We start from the raw sequence: 23586 nt of genomic DNA on the forward strand, positions 1-23586 counted from the left end.
GCCCTCTTACGCACCTTCCTGGTCTCCATCTCCTGGGGCTCAGGGGTGGGGGTCTGCACCGTCTCCATCTGCTCCTGGGACAGCGAGAGGGCGCGCGGGATGGGGTGGGGTCGCTGGGAGGCGAAGTTCATCAGGGGGTAGATCCCGTTTCTGAGGGAGGCCAGAGAGGGAGACAACACGGGAAATCACACGGCCACACGGTTACCGTGACAACAGCCGCACTTCCTGTCCGTCTGTGAAGAGAAGGTTCAACTGGGCCCAAGATCAACCACTGTCCTCTCTGACGGAGGGTCCCAAAAATTACCATTCATCTCTCATCTATCGTTTTGGTATTTCCATCTTACATTTAACGGCTGCATTTTAATCAGTGCTTTTGAAGTGAAAGTATTTGTTCAAGTGCACAGTTTCTGTACCCCCCACCCCCCCCCCCCACATGAGACTTGACCTCATAACATTGTGGTTAAAGGTGCAGAAAACCAGCCGCTGCTATACTGGGCAATGACTGTTGCAATATAAGGATTATTTTAACATTACAGGCTCTGACTCGACCCAGTCCTGCATCTAAGGGGTCCACAGCAGGGGGGCGCACTTACTTGACGTCCTCCAGGAACTTGTCCAGTTCTAGAGGGGAGACGTGGGAATATCTGCAACGGGGACGAAGAGGAGGGTGAGTGACATCACCGAGAATCAGAAACAGCTTCTTCCGTGGTCTGCACAGCGAGGACGGAGAACTCCTGCACTCACTTGAGCTGGACGCCCGGCCGGTCCTCGTGCTCGATTTCGGCCATGATGCCGCTGGGGTCGAAGGACTTGGTCTTCTCCTCCAAGCAGTTCTCCGGGAGAAGGTCTGAAAAGGGGAGGGAGCGGTGCGGTGTTGGTAAGGTGCTGGTACAGCGTGGACTGCTGACACAGCTGGGCGACAGTGTAGTATAATGGTTAAGGAGTTGGTCTTATAACCTAAATGTCGCCGGTTCGATTCCCCCACTGCCGTTGTACCCTTGAGCACGGTACTTAACCTGCATTGCTTCAGTATCCAGCTGTATAAATGGATACAACGTAAACGTTATGTAAAAATAGATAAGTAAGTGAATAAAAAGTCGCTCTGGGTAACAGCGTCCGCTAACAATCTCCCGACACTCACACTGGTTGTTGATGAAGCAGTGGGCGGCCAGAAGCTTCAGGGAGTGGACCTCGAACAGGACCCGGTGGAAGAGCAGGTCGTGTGCCGTGGGCCTCAGCTTCGCCTCAGGACGCAGGCAGGACTGGGTGAACTCCTACAGGGGGAGGAGGAAGAGGGAGAGAGGGAGAGATGGAGAGAAAAAGAGAAATAGAGAGGGGGGGGAGAGAGAGAGAGCATTAATGTTAGCCATTTCTTCACCCCCATTTATAGAGTTTAAGTACTTGGGTCTGATCTTACTGCGTGTCCCCTTTGCTTTACCAGTACTGTGTAATTCCATAGCAATAAAACACCAAGAAAGCAAAAGTGAGTGTGTGGTACTACTTGGAAAAAAAGGAAAAAGTGAATTTTCAGATAACTTAGCATTTGCAGATTACTTTGTAAAAACTTCGATAAAAAAGTGACTCCGTCACATTGTTCCGGCAAAGCCACAAGAATGTAATGCTGTATCTAGGTCTGAACCTCATAGTTTGGTGCTGTGGTCATGACCATTTCCTGTGCAGAAAGGAAACACGATGAGTCACTCACTCTCATGAGGGGGTCTTCTAGTGACTGTCCTGCAAGCGTAATGGCCTCCTTGGACACTACAGTGTCTCCATTGGCCTGGATTTCCAAGACAGCCATCTACGGGACAGAAAAACATCAACGACATCACAGCCAATTAATTTCAACTGAGGGAGAAAAGCAATTCAGTTGAATTTCCTCATTATTCCCGTGACAGTCAAATCAAATTACCACAGCAAGCTGTATTCAAAAACAGGAATGTGGTGGTTTTTCACAGCCTGTGTGAGTCAACCTGCCTGTGTTTGCACGTGTATAAGGGGACCATCACATGCACCGTTGCTCTTTGGGAGTCTTTCTGTAGCCTTGGTTTAACAATGAGCTTCTGTCTACCTGTGCTTTACATGGTGCTCGCCTTTCATTTACCTGTGTTTAATGTGTGCTCTCATTCCATCTACCTGTGTTTAATGTGAGCTCTCATTCCATCTACCTGTGTTTAATATGTACTCTCATTCCACCTACCTGTGTTTAATATGTACTCTCATTCCATCTACCTGTGTTTAATGTGTGCTCTCATTCCACCTACCTGTGTTTAATGTGAGCTCTCATTCCATTTACCTGTGTTTAATGTGTTCTCTCATTCCATCTACCTGTGTTTAATGTGTGCTCTCATTCCATCTACCTGTGTTTAATATGTGCTCTCATTCCATCTACCTGTGTTTAATGTACTCTCATTCCATCTACCTGTGTTTAATGTGTGCTCTCATTCCATTTACCTGTGTTTAATGTGTTCTCATTCCATCTACCTGTGTTTAATGTGTTCTCATTCCATCTACCTGTGTTTAATGTGAGCTCTCATTCCATCTACCTGTGTTTAATGTGAGCTCTCATTATATATACCTGTGATTAATGTGTTCTCATTCCATCTACCTGTGTTTAATGTGAGCTCTCATTCCATCTACCTGTGTTTAATGTGTGCTCTCATTCCATCTACCTGTGTTTAATATGTACTCTCATTCCATCTACCTGTGTTTAATATGTACTCTCATTCCATCTACCTGTGTTTAATGTGTTCTCATTCCATCTACCTGTGTTTAATGTGTTCTCATTCCATCTACCTGTGTTTAATGTGTGCTCTCATTCCATCTACCTGTGTTTAATATGTACTCTCATTCCATCTACCTGTGTTTAATATGTTCTCATTCCATCTACCTGTGTTTAATATGTTCTCATTCCATCTACCTGTGTTTAATATGTACTCTCATTCCATCTACCTGTGTTTAATGTGTACTCTCATTCTATCTACCTGTGTTTAATGTGTTCTCATTCCATCTACCTGTGTTTAATGTGAGCTCTCATTCCATCTACCTGTGTTTAATATGTACTCTCATTCCATCTACCTGTGTTTAATGTGTGCTCTCATTCTATCTACCTGTGTTTAATGTGAACTCTCATTCCATCTACCTGTGTTTAATGTGAGCTCTCATTCTATCTACCTGTGTTTAATGTGTTCTCATTCCATCTACCTGTGTTTAATGTGAGCTCTCATTCTATCTACCTGTGTTTAATGTGAGCTCTCATTCTATCTACCTGCGTTTAACATGTGCGATTTCTCTCTGCCTGTGTGTGTTTCTGTTTTTGCGGTGAGGTTGGACAGGAGATGTTACCTCCAGGACACAGATCCCGAAGGAAAAGATGTCGATGCTGTAGTCATCTTCAGCCACTGGAGAGAAGGAAGCAGGAATAAACAGTGTTACAAGTGAGGTGCAAAAAATTTAAAAAAACAAAACATGCGGCGCCTTTAATAAATGAATGCTGAACCCAAATATAATTTCTGCCTTTCGTATGATGCCATTACCATGGCCCCTCCTCCTCAGTGAGACGCACGGACCAATAGGCAAACGGAGAAGCAAGTCCCACAACAGGGCAGCGTTAGGGCCTGGCACTGGCATAGCTACCACAATAACACGGGAGAAGCACAGCAGCCACAGCCAAAACACACCACAGAGGAAGAAGACAGTTTGGCATTGAAACCCAAGGCCAATACATGCGGCGGGCACAGACAGACAGACGGACGGACAGAGGGTCACTCAAGGTCGCCAGATCAAGAGGAACAGATAGACAGACAGACGGACAGACAGACAGGTACTCACGGCCGTATTCCGGAGCGAAGAAGTGCAGGTTCCTCTGCTCGTCTCGATGGTGCCGCACTTTGCCGTGGACGGCCTCGGGGAACACTGAACGGGAAGAAGCAGAGACTGCTGGGAAAAAAAAAAGCGGCCTTCTCTTTCCGCAGCAACGCGAAACACAACCGAACGTAACGAGGCACACCCGCAGAGCCAATTTTAAAAAGAACGCGCTCCACTGCATAACTTGTACTACACATAACTGAAGTCACTGTAATTAAAAAAAAGAATTCAGACTACATTTGTAAAAAAAAAAAAAAAAATTTGCATTGGGGAAAATGAGACATTTGACCAACCAAAGTCCGTAGAAATCTATAGTTGAAAATCAAAATGAAAATTGAAAAGTGTTAACAACGGGGACCAAATCGTGCACAGGCACAAACCACACACGGCTCTTTTGAATCTCGCTGAATCGGCCGCGTCCGGCAACAAAAAAAACCTGCGATTCGATTTCGGTCACGTCCCTGAAGGAGCCGTTCCCCATTCCGTGACCTCCGGGACCCTGACAAGCTTCACGGAGGAGAACGTGCCGGAACACGTGATGCGGGCGGGAATGTTTCTTACCGTTCACAAACAGCCTGTGCCACACTGCGGGAAGAATCAGAGACACAACGGTTACTCTCCAATATAAAGCATTTCCTGTTACCACAAGAGACTTATTTACAACCGTGTACTGCAGACATAAACTCAAAAAACTATTCATCTAACCACTACCCCAGTTCTCAAATTATTCCTCTCACAGGGAGTTGGCTGCAGGTTAGACTAGCTAGAGCGTTTAGTTAAGGCGCCGTTCTATAGAAATTCAGCCAGGGTCCTTAGTCAGACGATGGGAGTTTGAGAATATCGATCGGCGCACCTGAGCCGATCTTGATGAGCCCGTTGTGCTGGATGAAGATGTTGTCGCAGGTGAGGTTGCCGTGGATGATGGGCGGGTCACAGGAGTGGAGGTAACTGAGGGACGACAGTCAAAAAGCTGAGGTCAGCACACCTGCGTCCCCGGTCCACACACAGGACTCCTCGCGCCCCATACAAAAATTTACACTTTCATATTTTTTAATATCGGACACTGACATTGAAGTTAAGCAATAATTACGTTCTATACGTCGTCATGCTTCAACTGTCCTTGCACAAACAAAACTGCACCAATTTTGTCCTGAAAACAATGTGTAGATTAATGGACCGACAATGTTGAAACAATGGGACAGATTTACAACTGATATTAGCATTCAAAAATTGGCAAAGAAAAAGGGAATAAAAGCGTGTTAAAGAAACACCAGTAGTACAGGAGATTAAGCACCCACAGGGAAAAATGCATCCTTTATAACTTTATAAAAAAACAACAACAAAAGGAAGTATAATTATGATGACAAACTGTGCTCATTATTTCCCAATAGCAAACCTGAGATTTCCAACGAAAGGAACATTCTGTTCTTTTACACGGTGATCCAGCTTATTTTGTCATGGAGACGAAAGACAGGAGTCAAATGTGAGGTATAATTAGCTCATACCAGTCCACCAGGAATAGAACAAAACGCGTTCTCTCGGGTCTTTTGAGAGAGAGCACACAGGGTTAAGCAGGGGATGCTGAATTAAAACAGGAGCGTGGAAAAGACGGGCCATTTCGCGGCATAACCCGCGGCAGGCAGTGTCGCATCCCGTCCGTCATGTTGAGTGACAGGGCTCTCCACGGTTACCGAATCCCTCTGACAGCAAACGCAGCTCACAGCAAAGATCTCTCTCTCTCGCTCTCTCTCGCTCTTTCATTACCTTTCTGTCTGTCACTCTCACTGCATGTGCACAGTGCACGCACACCCACACGCACGCACGCGCACACACACACATACCCACACACACGGGTGTGCACTCACACACGCACGCACACACACACACACACACGCAAGCATGCACATGAACGCACACACACACACAAACACTTGCACACACACGCACGCATGCACGCACACTCACACACACACACACACACATTTAAGTTCACCGGCTTGATTAATTACCCGATTTAGCGATTTTCCCCACGGGTGTCTGAAGTGTAATTTTTAAAACTGTGGTCTCTGTCTCTGCTCTCCAGAGCCTCTGTTCTGCAGCCGTAGAGGTGTCTTGTTTTACACCAGCGACCGAAACGAGCTCGAAACGAACTGCCAGGGGATTTTTTTTTTTTAATTTCACTCCAATTTTCTCAGGCAATGCACTACCGGTGAAAACATCAACAAACAGCGCCTAGCAGGACAATGTGTGTGAACTCCACCGAGCTTTCAGGAGTGGAATCACCACTGTGGTGACTTACCACAGCTACGGCTAACACATACAGTTTAATTCAGTGTCGGTAGTGAATTCACATCATCGGCCATTTTCCGGAGTGTAACCGTGGATTTGAAAGGCCAGGAGGGGGGGGGGGGGTGTGGCAGGTCTCTTACCTGAGGGCGGAGAGGATCTGCGTGCACCACCTTTTCCACGCCTGGAACAGTATACAGAGACACGGTGAGCCAGCAGCAGCATTCATGTAATTAATTACATTAATTGCAGGCATTTTCTTATCCAGAGCGACTTACATTTACATTGTATCCTTTTATACAGCTGGATATATAATACCAAGCATTGCAGGTTCAGCACCTTGCTCAAGGGTACAACGGCAGTGTCCTAGCTGGGAATCGAACCAATTACCTTCAAGTTACAAGACCAACTCCATACCCATTATACTACACTGCCGCCTCACATGCTACAGCCATGGTTAAAAAACCTTGGCTTGCCATCTACAGATATTAAACATGCATTCTTACAGCTGTTGCAGTCACTGCATCACTCAGCTAATGAATTGGATTGTTAAGAGAAAAGATATGTGCCTGACTGGCTTACAAATACGATTGCATTCCATTAGATGGAAAAAAAACGGCTGCAAATATTTCTAGCAGCTGTTTAACAGAATATTATTTACACAGTCGGCCAGTTTGTCAAGGACGCCCATCGTGTACGAATTACCCCAAGCAAATAATAGGGTTTGCTACTGTCAAACAAACATAGTATTTCCAAGTCAAGGAATTTGTGTATAATAACTTTCCAGCAAGCCACATCAGCACAGAGAAAAACCTGGCAAGTAGGTCAGTATCACAGATCAGCCGACGCATATATTCAGAAGACTATTACTTCACTGCTTGTGCAATACTTACAGCAGGTGTATGGATACGATCACAGTAAAATAAAAACATTCAATGCAAATTTGAAACAAGAAAGTTCCAATATTGCTAGTTAAATTCTAAACCAATATAAGTTACACGTATGATACCAGTATCAGGTAAAACACAAGCACACGTAGCACACGCTCTTTTTATCATTTGGTAATGATAAAAAATTACCTTTACATTCATAGTCTTATGGTTTTTCTTGGTTTTCTTCAGGAACTGCTTGAGGCTGCCCGATGACATGTACTCAGTGATGAAGATCACCTGTGGCAAACGGGAAGACAAATTCAGAGGACTGGAGAAAAGAGCGTGAAGAAGAGGAAGAAGAGGAAGACATGGAGGGGGGGGTCGGTAGCTCTGGAGGGCGAGGTGTGGTTGGCGACTGTGGCGCCCAGGGTACGGAAGGGTACGGTCGGTTAGGGATCGGCGTTTCATCGACCGCATGCGAACACATCGCATATGAAAGGTCTTCCTCTGACTCCACTCTGTGCGAGCCGAGCTGTGGTGCGAGGTGTGAAAAGAACCAGAACAGCGACCCCATGTGTTTCAGAGGGGAACTGCGGGTGTTTAGGCTCTCCTTAACCGGCAGCACGAGCACAGCTCCGCTTGCAGACGATTGGCCGTTTCCTAATTGGGGCGGGACTAGAGATGCTCAGCCCCACCCTTGGGCACCGAATTTATTATTTAAAAAAAGAAAAGCGTGTGGGTGTGGATACAGCAACCCTGTGAATAAAGTCAATGTTGACGTGGACACGTGTGTCGTGTTGAAAATGGGCGTTGCGGGCACGTGTGTTTGCGTGCGTGCGCACGTCTGCCCGTACATCAGGAACAACCACAAGCACAAGAACACGCGAGTGTTATGGTAACAGAAAGTGTGTGTGTGTGGGGGGGCGAGGGGGGGAGGGGGTGGCGCCTGATTGGCTGGTCCCGCCTGTCACTCACTCGCGCCCGGCTCTCCCTCATGTCCAGCCAGTACTTGTGGAACTTGACGATGTTGGGGTGCTCCACCTGCATCAGGTTCTCGAACATCTCCTTGATCTTGTCCTGAGACACAGAGACAGGCCGCCGACAAAAGTCTTTTTATAAGAGGGGACAGCAGTGTCGTGATGATGATTAGGCAGCGAAGCTTGTAACTTAGAGGTTGCCAGTTCATGCCAGTTCATGGTACACAGCTGTTGTACTGTTGGGCAAGGTACTTTTTTTATTTTTCATTTAAACTAAGCTTTGTTTAACCGGGAAGTCTCTTCAAATATTATATCTCTTTTACAAGAGACATCCAACCAAGGCAGCAGCAACAATAAGTAAACATTAAAATGAATAATGCACAGATTAATAAAATAAAAGACCACAGAGCACTAATAAAACGCTAAAAAGGAGTAACATTAAAAAAAACTAGGACATAAAACACAATCACATCGCAGTACATTACGCACGGAAAATCAGGATCGTCTATTAAAAGCAATTTCAATATTCCTTCACTCCGTCGGATGATGCGTTTAAAATCCTGAACTGAGGGCAGTGTCTCCAGCTTAATGCACTAAACCCAGTAAATTGAAAGGATATCGTGCACAATTACGAGCTGCACTGCTCTTGGTAGGGATGTCGGAAAATAAATAATAAATAAATAATAAATTACACCTGCAGGCTGTTAATGGAAGATACCTTCATGGGGACTCTCCTGGAAATGACAAATGCTACCTGCACCTGTACCTGCCACCTGTACTCTAAAGATGAAACAGACCCACAGAAACTGTACACCAGTCAACCTCACGGGACTTATTGCATGGAGAAGCACAGCAGTGATGATTGTTTTTTTTCCGTTTTTTTTTAAATCACAGGCAGTTGAAAAAAAGAACACTCCGTACTTCCAGGGCCTTGAAGATCTTCTTGTCAGAAAACTGAACTTCGTTCCACACCACCTCCACCCCCTCCTCCGTGTCCATGGCCAGAGAGGCAGTTTCAATGCCTGGGACATTACCCTGGCTCAGCTGCAGGGGGCGACAGAGAAACACAGAGAGACACAGAGAGAGAGAGCGAGAGAGAACACAGAGGAGAGGGAGAGAGAGAGTATACATTAGAGTTTACATTCGAATTTACATTCCTATCAACTACTGTCACTGTGAAACACAGGTTAAATGTAGAGGAGAAATGCTGATGTCAGATATAATTAATTTAGTGAAATAGCCTAAACCTGTTCGGTTTAACATATCCATTTAACCATAGCATAGTATGACAGATGCACATGCTCACATGAAACACACACACACACACACAAACTCTCTCTCTTACACACATACACACACTCACAAAAAACATGCTCTCTCAAACACGTGCACACACACACACACAAACACAAACGCACGCTCACACATGCACACACTCACATGAAAACATTCTCCCTCACACACAAACACACACACACACACACACACACATACACACACACACACCCCCCCCCCAGATGAGGTCACAGAGACAGAAACAGTGACACACACACACACACAGGTAGGTGTGGGGCTTCAGGTCAGGGGGTGGGGGGTGGGGGGAGACCAGAGCAGACTCTGACAGTACAGGGGCTGTGGCGGTCAGCTTCGGCTCCTCTCCGCCCTGAGCTGTCATCTCCGTGTCACCCACCAAGACGTCAGAACAGCTCACACTCACACTCGCACTCCCACGCGAAGGAACCAAGTCACCCCCATAAACACTAAAAGTTACTCCAGCCGCACTGTGGATTGCCTCCACCCTGCCCACATCTGCCGCCACCTGCTGTTCCCCATCACCGCCACCCGGCCCCACCCATCATCTGAGCCACATCACATATCATATCTTGTGCATAAACTGGCTGACATGCTGGTCACCAGTCGGCACCCTGAGCCGACCAGAGGAGGATGGGTTTCCCCCTTGAGCCTGGTTCCTTCCAAGGTTTCTCCCCATCTGCCACAGGGAGTTTTTCCTTGCCACTGTTGCCTTAGGCTTGCTCCTGTGGGGGTTTAGGCTAGGGTTGTCTGTAAAGCGTATTGTGACAACTGTTGTAAAATACACTATACAAATAAAATTTGATTGATTGATGCTACGTTTCGTGGTCCAAGTTAAACTCTCTAAGCACTCTCTAGGGTTTTCAACACACTTGTTCCTGGTCATGGTTATACACTTTGTTGTACGTCGCTCTGGATAAGAGCGTCTGCCAAATGCCTGTAATGTAATGTGATGCACGTTTCTTGGAATAAGCAGAAAAGAACACGTGAACACACCGACGATCGTTGCGAAATACGTTTGTGCTCGTAACCGGCTGTGTTTTTTTTCACGCACTTTTTGGGAAGAGAACAAAATAACATGTTTTCCCCAGGTCTCGCCTTGATGTGACAGCTCAACCTGTGATCATATTCAATGTCAGGCACACACTTTTTTTTTTGTCCAGTCATCCCCCCAAGGTCATTTTTAGACCCAGTGCCAGACCAAACTCAACTCAACACTGTTTTCATCAGCAGTTAATAAAACAAAGGTCCCTCTTGCTTAAGGTGGCAGGCCGCTTTTTGGCAGGGCGACAGCGCAGGCCTTGCGCAAGCCGCTCGAGCGGCTAGCGCCGGCGGCGCTAAGAACGACGCCAGAAATACGCCGCGGTCGCGGTCGAGGGCGAACGCACGCCCACGCGTTTTTCTGTTTTTGTTTTTTTTAAACAGAGCTCATCTCCTCCCACCACGGGCCGAGTGTAAACAGAAAGCTGCCCCCTGCCGCGTCCAATTACCTGAAGCCACCCCCCCCCTCTCCCCAGAACCACCCCCCCCCCACCGGCAGAATCTCCGCGCTCCCAGCTGACTGGAAAAGTTCCCCCGACCGACTTCCTGGCTGACTTCAGCTGTGACCGCCTCTCTTTTCTTTCCTTTTTTTTTTTTTTGGCGTAGGTTGAGAAGCTCCACTGTTTACGTTTTTCTTTTAATGCCCCCCAAGAGGCCTTATGTAACCCCTCAAACCCCCGCCCCGCCCCCCCCCCCCTCCTCTTCCTCCCGTTTGTTTTAGTTTGAAGGGCAATGCGTGGAAAGGGGGGCTGAGAGGGAGAGTTCTGACCAGGAAACGGGGGGGGTGGGATGGGGGGGGGGACATTCACAGAGGTAGAACGAGCACCGTGACGCATCTGTCCTGCGGATTCGCGCGTCGTCCTTCCCCGCTCGATGACAGGATTTCGGGCGGATTTACCAGAGAGAGGGCGGGCGGGCACCGCTGCCCTTCGCCCGCGCGGAGGGAGACGCTAGCGGGCTCGGTGCCAACGCCGGCGTGTGGGCGGCAGATTTATCGGCGGTGCCCCCCAGAGGGGCCGTGAAGGCGGGCAGTGCCACGCTCTCGCAGCCTCTCGTCGGTGTGTGCGTGTGTGTGCGTGTGTGCGTGTGTGTGCGTGTGTGCGTGTGTGTGTGTGTGCGTGCGTGCATGCATGTGTGCGTGTGTGTGTGTGTGTGTGTGTGAGTGTGTGTGTGCGTGCGTGCATGCATGTGTGCGTGTGTGCGTGGCATCAGCACAAAAAAGTACACGCCGTCCCACTGTGGCGGTAACAGTACAGGCACTGTTCAGCGGGCACGAAGCGGAACGGGGGGGGGGGGGGAAGCTGTTTTTTTTTGTGTCAGCTGTTCATTGGCAGTCGTGTTAAAAGAGGGCCTCGTTGCGGGGAACTGCTCGCCCTCCGTTTCCGGAGAATTCTACGCCACCGTGACACACCCTGAGTCAGAGGTAGTCTAAATGAGACGACTGGCTTCCGAATGCTGCAGGATGTATTAATCCCCCACCCCCCCACCCCCCCGTCATTTCACACAGAGGACAGGGCGTGTAAATAAACTCCCATAAAGAGTTTACTGCAGCCAGGCTTCCAGCCGGCTTGACTTGGAGCCAGACTGCGGGACTGTCGCGCTCTGAGTGAACGGGATGGAGGGGGGGGGGAGGGGGAGGTGCTGCGCTCACACCAGAGGGGGCCAGCGCCGTTTTCCCAGACACCCCTTCGGGGTAACCTCGAATCTGGCTACAAATTGTGCGCGTGTTAAAATTTTTCAGCGGGGGTCCGGTTACGAGCTCGTAAACACGCGCGGACGCACTTCCTGATCCTGTTTGCTATTAACGAGCCTTCGAGGACGCGGGGCGACGCCGCACCGCAGGCTCCACCGATCGACGGGACGTTTACGGCTCGCTCATAAACTCCCCCCAAACCCCCCGCCCCCCCACCCCCCCGGCCCCCCAGATCCCTAAACGTAAGGGCCCTGAGGCACGTTAACCGTAACCGTGAAGGAGGAGTCGTCTCCGCGCTCTCGCCGGTCGATGACGCGGCTCGACGGCTAAACGGCGGCTCATTGGTCCATTCTGCTGAACTGCGCAAGAGCGGCTTCATCTTGGTGAAATGCATGATGGGGGCTGTGGATGAAGTGACGTGGAGTCAAAGTGAAGCTGAATGCGGCCAATGTGTGGAGTGGCCGTGCAGAATGCCGTTAGACCTACTACTACTGCTTCAGGCTCCGCCTCCTGTGGGGGAACGAGCTGTCAATCAAAGCTGAACCCATCCCTGCCTTCCATGATTCGCTTAAAAAGCAAATTATCAAAAAAATTAATTTTTTTGAAAACATAGTTAGTTTGGCTTCTAAATAGGGCATGCAATTTCATCACGCCGCACGTATATGGATACCTGGTATCTAAACAAGAGAAGGAGTTTGCTTTCGTTAAATTCTTAAAATAAATAGTGCTCAGGACACAAGATGTACAATAACTCTATCGCCTTTAAGAGGCTCTATCGTACATGGTTAGTATGGCCAGCTAAACGCTTCATGTTCTCTCTGGGATTTTTGTTTATCCTCACTGCCCCTACTCTAGGCGCCCCTGAAAACATTTCACCCATCATTTCACCTCTGTTCCCAAAGGCATCGGGTGAAATGGCTACGCACGTGAACACACGCTGTGTTCCTACCGCAAAACCCCATCCGTCCACACCTGCAAGAATGTTCTCCTTTACTGACCACACCAGGCTGTATTATTCATTATACTCTGCCGCTACAAAATTTCCTCTTTTCACGAACGAGAAGGAGATTACGCAATCGCGATCTGATTATTTGCTCTTCCGGTCGGCTGCGTGCGCACACACACACACACACACACACACACACACACACACACGTCCTGTTTGCTCTCCTCAGAGAGCGGCGGACGTTCCCCTCGTCGTACGAGGAGCGGCCCTTGGGCGGCTGCCCAAACGAACGTAACCCAGGGGCAAAGTGCTCGGAACAGGTCAGCCGATGCGAGTACAGAGCATGCTCAGTGCGCCACCTGAACACACACACAGCTTGGGGTTTGTTTTCGAGCACTTGTATGGATTTTTTCCCGAGAGCTTCAAATGCGATATTTGTAGAAAATACTCAAGGTTTACTCACACTTTACCAGGCATAGAACAGCCCCAGGTACTTCACACTGCAGAACAATGAATGCTGGCTTTTCTGTTAACCTGGATATAATGAAACAATGTAGCCCCAAGAAACCGGACAAGGTGAGCTGGCTGCAAACTCTAACAGTGCTACCAATAAATTGATTAATGTAGCAGTTAAGCACTTAGCGACACTAACACAAGCACTTTGGCCTTTTGACGCAGTCCTACTGGAGAACAGCACCATTTCAGTACCTCACCTGTCCTTAACGCACAGAGTAACAGGAAGGGGAATAAGACTCCTGCTGCCTGGCACTGTGAGCCAGTCCAGGTTTTGCGGGGAGCAGGAGAGTTCGCTGAGAGGAAACTTCCTGTTGGTGGTTCCCCAACGTGCTGAATAGGCTAGGCTAAACCACTGGAGCCCTGGAGGGCCACAGCATCCGGAAGCTACTCGTGGCTTCCTTTCAATCACCAGCCAATTTAGGCCTTGCAGAAAAAAAAGAAGGTGTGTGATTAATTCAGGCCAATTAATGACATAAATTAGTCATCAAAGTGCAAAAAACGCAGTGAAAACCAGGGGAAACCGCTCCCCCCGGGACTGGAGTCCAACACCGCTGGCATAAACTGTGATGCATTGTGGGTATTGTGAACCATCTCAGCAGAAGGAACGGCACATGCTGAATACGAAGAACGGCACCGCCGACCGCACGCGACCGTTTCCTGTTTCCTGTTCCAAACGGTCTTGGAGCCAAACCGAAACGTTCTCGAGAGCTCCCTTGAACGGCCCGCATGGAGGATTGATGCGCCCCTCCCACGCTTCCTAAAGCAGAGTCCCACCCCCGTGGAGGGCTGGCTCTGCCCAACCCCCCCCCTTTCCCCCACCACAGCGTTGGGGGAGCGCCGAAAGTCCAAGGCAAGGCTTCAGGGGTCCGGCGAGAGGAAACAAACAGGGCCTTCCAGAGAAGGGTGCGGGTTTCACTCAGAGCGTTCGGAACAGGCGGCTGCGCTCACACGCTCTGCGCTCAGTGGAGCCACCGCAGACTCAAAACAGGCACAAACACGCAAAGCGCTTTCTGGCGCGGCTGCTTATTGGGAAACATCGCCAGGGCAACAGAGCGAACGAGGCCCCTGTCACATTTTTTAAAACAACCACACCCGCAATTTTAATAGAAACCAGGAAGCCCCCCCCTGCCGTGGCACCCCCCCTCCCTCCCACACACACACACACACATTACATAACAGTCAAACTGGGCTGGACCCACACAGAGCTATTTTCGGGTGGGGCTTACACGCTCTCGGCTGGGTCGTGGACTTGAGCAATCGACACGCAAAGCGCCAGAGCTCCAGACCGGCCTGGAGCCGACAGCGAGTGACAGCTTCACTCAGCATGAGCTTCACGGAGCCTCGCTCTCTCCTCCCTGGCTCCCTTTGGACGCCCAAGCAGCAGCACACGACACCTGATTGTTATGTCATAACGAGCGATCAAGAAGAATACAGTCACGGGACAATTCAAGTCTGAGCCGCTATCGGCGGCCATTTTCTGAACTTCGCCTCACGCTCCCAGATACGAACTGCATTAACTACCCAGAGTCCAGACCCCAGCACACCGATGTGTGTGAATTTACCGATGAGCAAAATAACGCGGAGCACTTCCACAGGCATCTGTCTCTCCACAGATCGTGCTCTGAATTCAAAATGGAGGCACCTCCAGGTGAAGTGTCACAGCACACGCCCCGACCGCTACCGCTCCTCGCCCCCAAACTCGGTAAAAACAACACGCGCCCCCAGTCTAGATGGCACCGTTCACCCCCCTCCCCCCCCCCAGAGAGAGAACACTCTGCCCCAGCACTGCGGGCGTTGGCACGACGATGATGCCAGCTGGTTTTAATCTGCCAGATGTGCCCGCGGTGACAAAGGCATTCCAACAAGGAACACCACAATCACCACCTCTCCTCTGCCCCCCCCCCCCCCTCCGCCCACCCCCTCCTATCCCCTGCTCCGGGGAGTTTGGGAGGCTTTGGCGTGGGCTGCTGGCCTGCTGTTTTTAGCTCGCCAAAAGTTCCCAAACCGATTAGCCGTTGCGCAAGACCATCTTCCACGGCACGTGGGGCCTTTCGACCAATCCAAACGGACTAGCCCGGCGCCTTCGCCGTCCCCCGCCCCCACGCGGCAGTGGATTTTGCTGCCTTCCTTCCCCTCTCCTGGGAGCTGCCCTCACGTGCTGGCAACAACATTTGGCTCCTTCATTTGTTAAAAAAAAAAAAAAAAAAAGGGAAAAAAGAAAAAAAGGAAAAAAAAGGAAAAAAAGAAAAAAGAGTTCCCCAGAGCTCTGCAGGGCACTGCTGTCAGAACCAGCCAGCAGAAATGAGCAAATTGGTTCAAGGCACCACAGGACTGATTGGAGTGAAGGAGAGGATTGTGGGAGTTCAGGCTGAGGTCTGCACTGGGGGGGGGGGATTCGAGGCGGGGGGCTGGGTGACTGACGGCCAGGAGGCCCCTTGTTGATCCTGATATAATGTTAACATGCCTCCGCGGTAGTGGGGTGTGGAAAGGGGTCGGGGGAGAACTTTTATTCACTCAATTAAGCACCGATTTAGCCCAAAAAAGGAAAGAAAAGTGTGACTGCTCAGCAGTGACAGCGCTAATGCTGGGATTAGAGGGATTAGAGCAGGCCATCCCATAATACGTGTACTGCAGTATCTGAACGGCTGCAGCAGCCTCAGCAGTAAAAAAAGAAAAAAAAATGAGTAATAACAAATGATTTAAATGCTGACAGTTTGAACACATTTACAGCTTATGATTCAGGTCTACAGCCAGGAACCAATCATCAGGCACGAGTGAGAATAAGTATTCTGGGAAGTGCGACATGTTTTGTAGCGTTAAATGAAGCCGCGTTCCTCCTGACCTGGCGACACGCAACATTCGGAGAGGGGCGAGCAGGGCTGCAGCGTTCCCCAATACTTACTACCCCGAGGAGCCCTGAGGGGTACGGTCACCGGGTTCACGAAACCGACGGGAGCACAGGGGCGGAGCGAAGGGAGAACGTCAGGGTTCCCCACTCATTTTAGGAAATCATTTTCCAGGTCTTTTCAAGGACAATTTCCACGACTTAGACTCACAGATATGAAACATGAACAATGGTAGCCAAAAGCCGGTGGTGGACCGAGGAGGGGGGGGGGGGCGAGGGCTCATTCCCAGACGGGATTACCTTTCCAGACTGGACCGGTTCCCAAACCCCGTCGCTAATGCTCTGAGCTCCGCCGCGCGGAGTTACAGACGCACGGCCCGCCAAAGCCGCCCAAACAAACGCCGTCACACCGGCGCTGGAGTCCGCCTGGCACATGGCTGGCATACCGCAAGAGCGCGTGCAGCACCATATGGCAGAGAGGGAGGGAGGGAGAGAGAGAGAGAGAGAGAGAGAGAGAGGCAGGGAGAGAGAGAGAGAGAGAGAGGGAGGGGAGAGAGACAGGGTGAGAGGGAGAGAGGGAGGGATGGAGAGAGAGAGAGGGAGAGAGAGTGGGAGGGAGAGAGAGGGAGGGATTGGGAGAGAGAGGGAGAGAGAGAGAGAGACAGAGAGTGGGAGGGAGAGAGAGGGAGGGATTGGGAGAGAAAGAGAGAGAGAGAGGGAGAGGGAGGGATGGGGAGAGAGAGGGAGAGGGAGGGACGGAGAAAGAGAGAGAGAGTGAGAGAGAGCGCGAAGGTGGGAGGGAGGGAGAGAGAGAGAGAGAGAGAGAGAGAGAGAGAGAGAGCGAGCGCGAAGGTGGGAGGGAGAGACAGAGAGAGAGAGAGAGAGCGAGCGCAAAGGGAGATGCACGTGGCAGTGATGTCATGCCAGCTGATCAGCAGGGCTCCGTGCCGCAGCGTTGGCGATCGCAGCGGCTCGGTCTCCGCGGGACGCCGTCGCGGCGCAAAGCGGGCGGGGCCACAAGCTTCCCGGGGACAAAAGGCATCGTTGTCCCCGCCCCCGTCCCCCCCCCCCGCGGAGCGCTGCCTGGCTCCTCATCCGTTTCACACTCATTAGATCAGGGAAACGGAATCAGAGAGCTCCGGAGGAAAAGGGTGTGGAAGGGAAGGGTCAGACTGGTCGAACGGTGAATGGGGGCGGGAGATGAAGAGAGAGAGGGAAGAAGAGAGGAGGAGGAGAGAGAGAGAGAGAGAGTGAGAGAGAGAGAGAGAGAGAGAGAGAGAGAGAGAGAGAGAGAGAGAGAGAGAGAGAGAGAGAGAGAGAGAGAGAGAGAGAGAGAGAGAGAGAGAGAGAGAGAGCGCTGCCATGCCAACCACGTCTCTGAGTCTTTGAAGTTGAAAGCGGCTGCTGGACATGATCTTATTGGGTCTGACTGGCAGCAGCGGGGGGGGGGGGGGGGCAGCCCCAGCATGCAAGGCCATTACCACAATATAAACGAGACCCACTGGGGGGGGGACAATGGACCAACAAACCCAAAGACCTCTCTAAACACAGCTGCTTTCAAAAAAATAGAAAAAATAAAAAATAAGCAATGATTTTCATCTGTGTTTGGAGCGCGTTCCCAAATAGCAATGCAAATGAACCTTCAAAGAGTTCAAGAGTGTACAGACAGTACCCTGATCCTTGTATGGATGTTAAAACGTGTACAGACAAGACAACCGACTCCTCTTCCATAAGATTATAACCATCTATTAAAAGAACTGTTTAAGTGCTACTGGCGCTATCGATCTCATCTGAGGCAAAGATAATTTCAGTTTGTCAGTCACCACTCCTTCGAACAGCTCCAAGCACCTGACGGGAGCAACAGTTTCATAGAATTCGCAATAAAGACAGCGTACATACTTGTAAAGGAATTTGCACAAAACGCTCCTGAAATCACCGACGCAAATGAATTCACCCTAGAGCTTCTCTCTGGCCCATTGCCCTGAGAAACCCTGTGCATTAGGAGCGAGGCACAAGGAGTACTCAAAACTCAAAGGCCCAAAGGCTGTCCTTGCACGCACCAGCCTCCTGCCGCCCCTTCTCAGACAGTTTTACGGGACGCAGTAAAAAACGCAGCCGAAGACTACGACAGTAAATCCGACATCACTTCCACCAAGCTTCTCGTGTTCCAGCAAATCAACTTCCTCCTCCTGGAAAAAAGGATTTTCTAAATTACAGAGAGTTAAAAAAAAAAAAACTCTCTGCGGCAAACATAACAAACACTGCCTCTATTTATATAGATTGCTATCACTGTTATTGTTATGTCACGATCCTCGCATCTTCGATTCTGTGGCTGTGCGTAACGAACGAGGGTCTGTCTCGGCTCCACTGTAACACTGTTGGTGTCAAATCTCCACACCGGTACCTTGCTGTTAAAACGTGCAGGCGGTGTTTTTTTTTGTCAGAGAAGGAACTCAAACCACCAGATATTATGCTTCAGTTGGGTTAATCAGCAGAAAACTGAATGCAGTTTCATTTCTTAATTATGCCAAACATAAATCCATGAAGACCAATTCCAAATGCAGCACACTTTATGAACATTATGACTGTGGTGTGGGGATGGCTGGTTTAAGCAGCCACACCTGCCCTGGATCAAGCTAATTAGACCTGGCCAATTGGATAATTGGTTAAGAATTGGATAATTGGCCAGGCTAATTGGGCCCAGGAACAGGAGTGGCTGCACCTGTGCGTAGTGAGATAATCACTGCGCACAGGTTAAATCTGCCATCCCCACCCACACAGGAGAGCTCTCTGCCATGACAGGGTTTTACATCTGCTCATTTAGCTGTACCATCTTGCCAAACCCTTGTGAATAAATGTGGACTATTTGAACATCTTCTCCCCGTGTCTCTGTGCTGGAGGGCCCCAAGGAAAGCCACTTTGGTGGCCTGTGGCAGGCGTGTTTGCCACAATGACTTTTATGAACGTTTATGTATCACCTGATTTTTAAGTTCTTTATTTTCATTTTTGTGTTCAGCACATTGTGTTGCAAATGTGTATGAAATGTGCTCTCTAAATAAAGGCTGAGTGATTGATTGATATTTTCAGGTGCAGGTGAGATACAGAAATGCCAATTTCCAGAGAGGTAACATTGACAAGCCCCGCTACGGGTGGCTTACCGATCACTCCCAGAATGGAACACACTGGAGTCGACTAAAGCCCCCATCATCTAATGAAACTCACTCCAATGCCATGGGAATTTTGGCCTATTCTCTGGGAACAGTTTAGAATTTTGGGCTATTCTCTGGGAATAGTTTGGAATTTTGGCCTATTCTCTGGGAGTAGTTTGGAATTTTGGCCTATTCGCTGGGAACAGTTTGGAATTTTGGCCTATTCGCTGGGAGTAGTTTGGAATTCTGGCCTATTCCCTAAATTATCTGAGCATACTGGGAAGTAGCTACGCTCTTACCAGTCCCTTTATCCCCGCCCAGATGTGGACGGACCTCAGTGCCCTGGTCTTCCGCTTGAGGACTGAGACTCCTTTCAAACCTCAGAAAAGGAGGACAGCCACAGCCACTGTGGATGACACAGCTAAGGGTGTCCTCACTGCATTAAGATCTGGATATTTACCTTCTGGAGAGCTCTACAACCAGGACATATACGACCAGCCCAGCTATGTCCACCCCATTATCATCAGTCCTTTCTCATATTACATTTATTATAGTAGTAAAATTATTATTTGTATTATTTTATTTTGAAAGGTCAGCTGCCACCGCAGTCCTTCATTTAGCCTGTTTGCAGTGAATCGCGTTTAGGCAGTTTTTCGCTGTAACTTGTTTGTGTTTCGGTCACCGTTTGAATGCTTCTGCAGTTGTTTACCCCGCTCTGTGGCAGAGTAAACAGCGCATTGATAACGCCGTACACGCCGTTCTGCTCAAAGCCGTGCTCTCTGCCTGACTGCCCTTCCGACTCCGGGCCTCTAACAGCAGGAAACATGAGTTTGGCCCCAAGCCTCCGTGGAACACAGAACCTTTAGCAGCAGCAGCGATGTTCAAAAGGCAGAGGGAGTGTGTGTGTGTGTGTGTATGTGTGTGTGTGTGGTGCATGTGTAGTGTGTGTGTGTGTGTGTGTGTGTGTGTGTGTGTGTGTAAGTGCATGTGTGTGTGTGTCTGTGTGTGTGTGTGTGTAGTGTGTGGTGCATGTGTGGTGTGTGTGTTTGTGTGTGTGTGTGGTGCGTGTGGTGCATGCTTGTGTGTGTGTGTGTGTGTCTGTGTGTGTGCGTGTGTGTGTGTGCGTGTGTGTGTGTGTGTGTGGGTGTGTGTGTGTGGTGCATGTGTAGTGTGTGGTGCGCGTGTGGTGTGTGTGTGTGTGGGGTGGGTGTGTGTGTGTGTGTGTGTCTGTGTGTGGTGCGTGTGTGGTGTGTGTGTTTGTGTGTGTGTGTGGTGCGTGTGGTGCGTGCTTGTGTGTGTGTGTGTGTGTAAGTGCATGTGTGTGTGTGTCTGTGTGTGTGCGTGTGTGTGTGTGTGTGGTGCATGCCTGTGTGAGTGTGTGTCTGTGTGTGTATGTAAGCGTGTGCATGCATGTGTGAGTGTGTGTGTGGTGCGTGTGCATGGTGTATGTGGTGTGTGTGGGTGTGTGTGTGGTGCATGTGTGGTGTGTGCGTGTTTGTGTGTGTGTAGTGCACGCTTGTGTGTGTGTGTGTGTGAGTGTGTGTGGTGCATGATTGCGTGTGTGTGTGTATATAAGCGTGTGTGTGTGTGTATAAGCGTGTGTGTGGTGCGTATGTGGTGTGTGTGGGTGTGTGTGGGTGCCTGTGGAATGCTTTGCAACTTGAACTGGCTGTGCTAAATGCAGCATAGCACCCTTCAGTGCACTCTACCAAACAGATGATGTCACAGACCACAAACATCCTTAACTCAACAGCAAGACAGAAACCAGCCTTTTTACACATCGCAAATTCAGAAGTGCCGCCAAGTATATTTGTCTAGTAAACAAAAAGTTGAAACTGGTCTCAAACGTTTCCATCACCTTGTGACCACTGTCAAATAAAAAGAAAAAAAAACTAAAAAACGATGCTCCTCTCTCCCTGCTGGTGACAGGCGGGTGACCTGGGCTCCTGGACCATCTCCCTGTTCTAAGTGAAGATTACTGCAACCCATTCCAAAAAGTAAGAAAAAGGCTTTCACTGTACGAGCCCGCTGAGATAAGTACTGCGTTCTTCAAAAAGATCACCAATCTCATTAAGGCCGCACTGGGCAAAAACAAAATGAAAGGGCAGCCAAAATGGTCTGTAGCCAGACAGTGACTCAGACGTCATGGATCAGGAGCTGGTGTTTTGATTGGATAACGAAAGGTGAGATAATGAAGGGGCAGGTGAGAGGCAGGGTGGCAGTATAGTGTAATGGGTATGAGGAACTGAGGTCTTGTAGCCTAAAGGTCATAGGTTAGATTCCTGGGTAGGACACTGCCGTTGTTCCCTTGAGCAAGGTACTTAATCTGAATTGCTTCAGTATGTATCCAGCTGTATAAAGGGATGAAATGTAAACGCTATGTTGTGTAACAGCATCTGCTAAAGGACTGTAATGTAACGAGATTATGAAGAAGCAGGTCATTTTTGTCTTCTCTTTGTGTGTGAAACAGGGTATAATACAATCCGGCTGGTGGCAAAACAAGACTAAAATTTAAATGTATTATTTTTCAGGATGTCACAACTAAGTACCATTCAAACTTCAATTACTAAATATGGGACTGTGTCGTAGTGTATTCTGCGGCATAAAGCGATTGTTGACACTATGATCCGCCGCTGGTCTTACCAGTAAAGGGTTAAGTGCCTCCTACCAGACGCAGCTCGAGCAGCTGCAGTTTATACTGCGAAAAAGACCCCCTTAATCCTAGGCCTGAGCAAATAATGTGTGTTTTCAATTCTAACGGGGCAAAACAACGACCCCTCCTTGCGGAAGAATTCCTGGGTAAGTAACGGTTGCTGCAGCGAGACTGGATATTACAGGAGAACCAGGAAACGCAAGGCCCCGCGGGCAAGTCACGGACCGCATCTGCAACCGAACTAATTCGCCCAGCGTTCAGTTCTGCCTCTTCTCGTTAAACGAGCCATGTCATAATATCATAGCGCCGCGTGAACAATATATTCGTCCTCGTTTCCGTCCCTTTACGTTTTTTTTGGCCGGCGAGAAAAAAGAACAAGCGTCGAGACGAATAAGTTACAACGTGCGAAATCGAAAACAGATTGGATTATGTAATCCTGTGAGCGGAGCGCGCTCCGGGATTCGGCTGCCGGCCCAGTCTGTCTACACGGCCGGTTACGCAACACCGTTCCACGACCCCTAACTACAGGAAGTGGGCCCATTACAGGAACTCCGTGAACCTGGCAGTCTTTCAGAAAACCCCAAAAAGTCGTCCAGCTATCCGCTGCACTGAAGCTGGGCCCCCACAATGCACGCACTCTCAGCACTAGCCTTCCTCAGAGGAAAGGTAACGCCTGCCAGAATAAGCTGTCGAAAAAAAAACAGTGGAATGCCAATACATGTTCGACATGTCAGCAACAAGGAATTCTTTCCACTTTCAAGACTGATTATATTCATTTTTGTTATGCGCGGGAGACGAAAACGCATGCAACATTCATATGTGAAAGGTGGAAAAAATCACCTATATTTCAAATACTACTTTAAAAAAAAAAAAAAATATATGTATGTTTAATGATTTGTAATGGTTAGCCAGCCTTGCCAGGAAAACTTCAACCAGTAGAAGAAAAAAAAACACTTGCTCCAGTAAGAACTAAAAACTGAGCGCATTAATCAATCAATGGTAGATTGTGCACTGAACACACAGCTACGATTGCTTTCACCTTGTTTGGTGACAGACATTCTGGGGGACCAATGTGAACACTGACACTCACACTGAATTCACATTAAAGAGAAAAAAGGTTTTCACCATTTTCTTCAGATAAAAAAAATACAGTTTTTGATGGGGGATGTTCAGTTTAAGTTTTATGAGGGGAAAAAAAAATCTGTACATCAACATGTTTATGGAGTGTTCTGTGAGAACTCCTGTTTAGCATCATACCTGGCCACACACTGAAAGCTTCTTGTCATTCACTCGTGAATTAACAGTGATGTCATTCAGTGCCGTGCAACCAACCCCCTTTAAACAGAGTCGTAAAGGAGACCGGGAACAGGCAGTAACCCATATTTCTCGTGCATGAGCCGCACGTCAGCACACTCCTAAAAGAAGACTAT

The 23586-nt window shown here is 49.0% G+C and overlaps 1 protein-coding gene across 2 annotated transcripts in view; it reads right to left on the reverse strand.

The window, feature by feature from the left end:
- Positions 1-23586, reverse strand: part of nrbp2a (nuclear receptor binding protein 2a) — a 62566-nt gene that overhangs the window by 6540 nt on the left and 32440 nt on the right. Inside the window, exons 2-14 of one of the 2 annotated variants that reach the window (XM_064346204.1) lie at positions 8924-9046; positions 8001-8102; positions 7239-7322; positions 6297-6337; positions 4721-4815; positions 4429-4452; positions 3832-3915; positions 3346-3401; positions 1706-1801; positions 1142-1274; positions 745-847; positions 594-644; positions 15-150 (exon numbers count right to left, since the gene is read on the reverse strand). In XM_064346204.1, the coding sequence (XP_064202274.1) occupies positions 15-150; positions 594-644; positions 745-847; positions 1142-1274; positions 1706-1801; positions 3346-3401; positions 3832-3915; positions 4429-4452; positions 4721-4815; positions 6297-6337; positions 7239-7322; positions 8001-8102; positions 8924-9046 (1128 nt within the window). Of the gene's footprint in view, positions 1-14; positions 151-593; positions 645-744; positions 848-1141; positions 1275-1705; positions 1802-3345; positions 3402-3831; positions 3916-4428; positions 4453-4720; positions 4816-6296; positions 6338-7232; positions 7323-8000; positions 8103-8923; positions 9047-23586 lie in introns of both variants that reach the window. The other variant, XM_064346203.1, reaches the window with a different exon arrangement.

This window comes from Anguilla rostrata, chromosome 8 (genome assembly GCF_018555375.3).
Source record: "Anguilla rostrata isolate EN2019 chromosome 8, ASM1855537v3, whole genome shotgun sequence".
Classification (NCBI taxonomy): domain Eukaryota; kingdom Metazoa; phylum Chordata; class Actinopteri; order Anguilliformes; family Anguillidae; genus Anguilla; species Anguilla rostrata.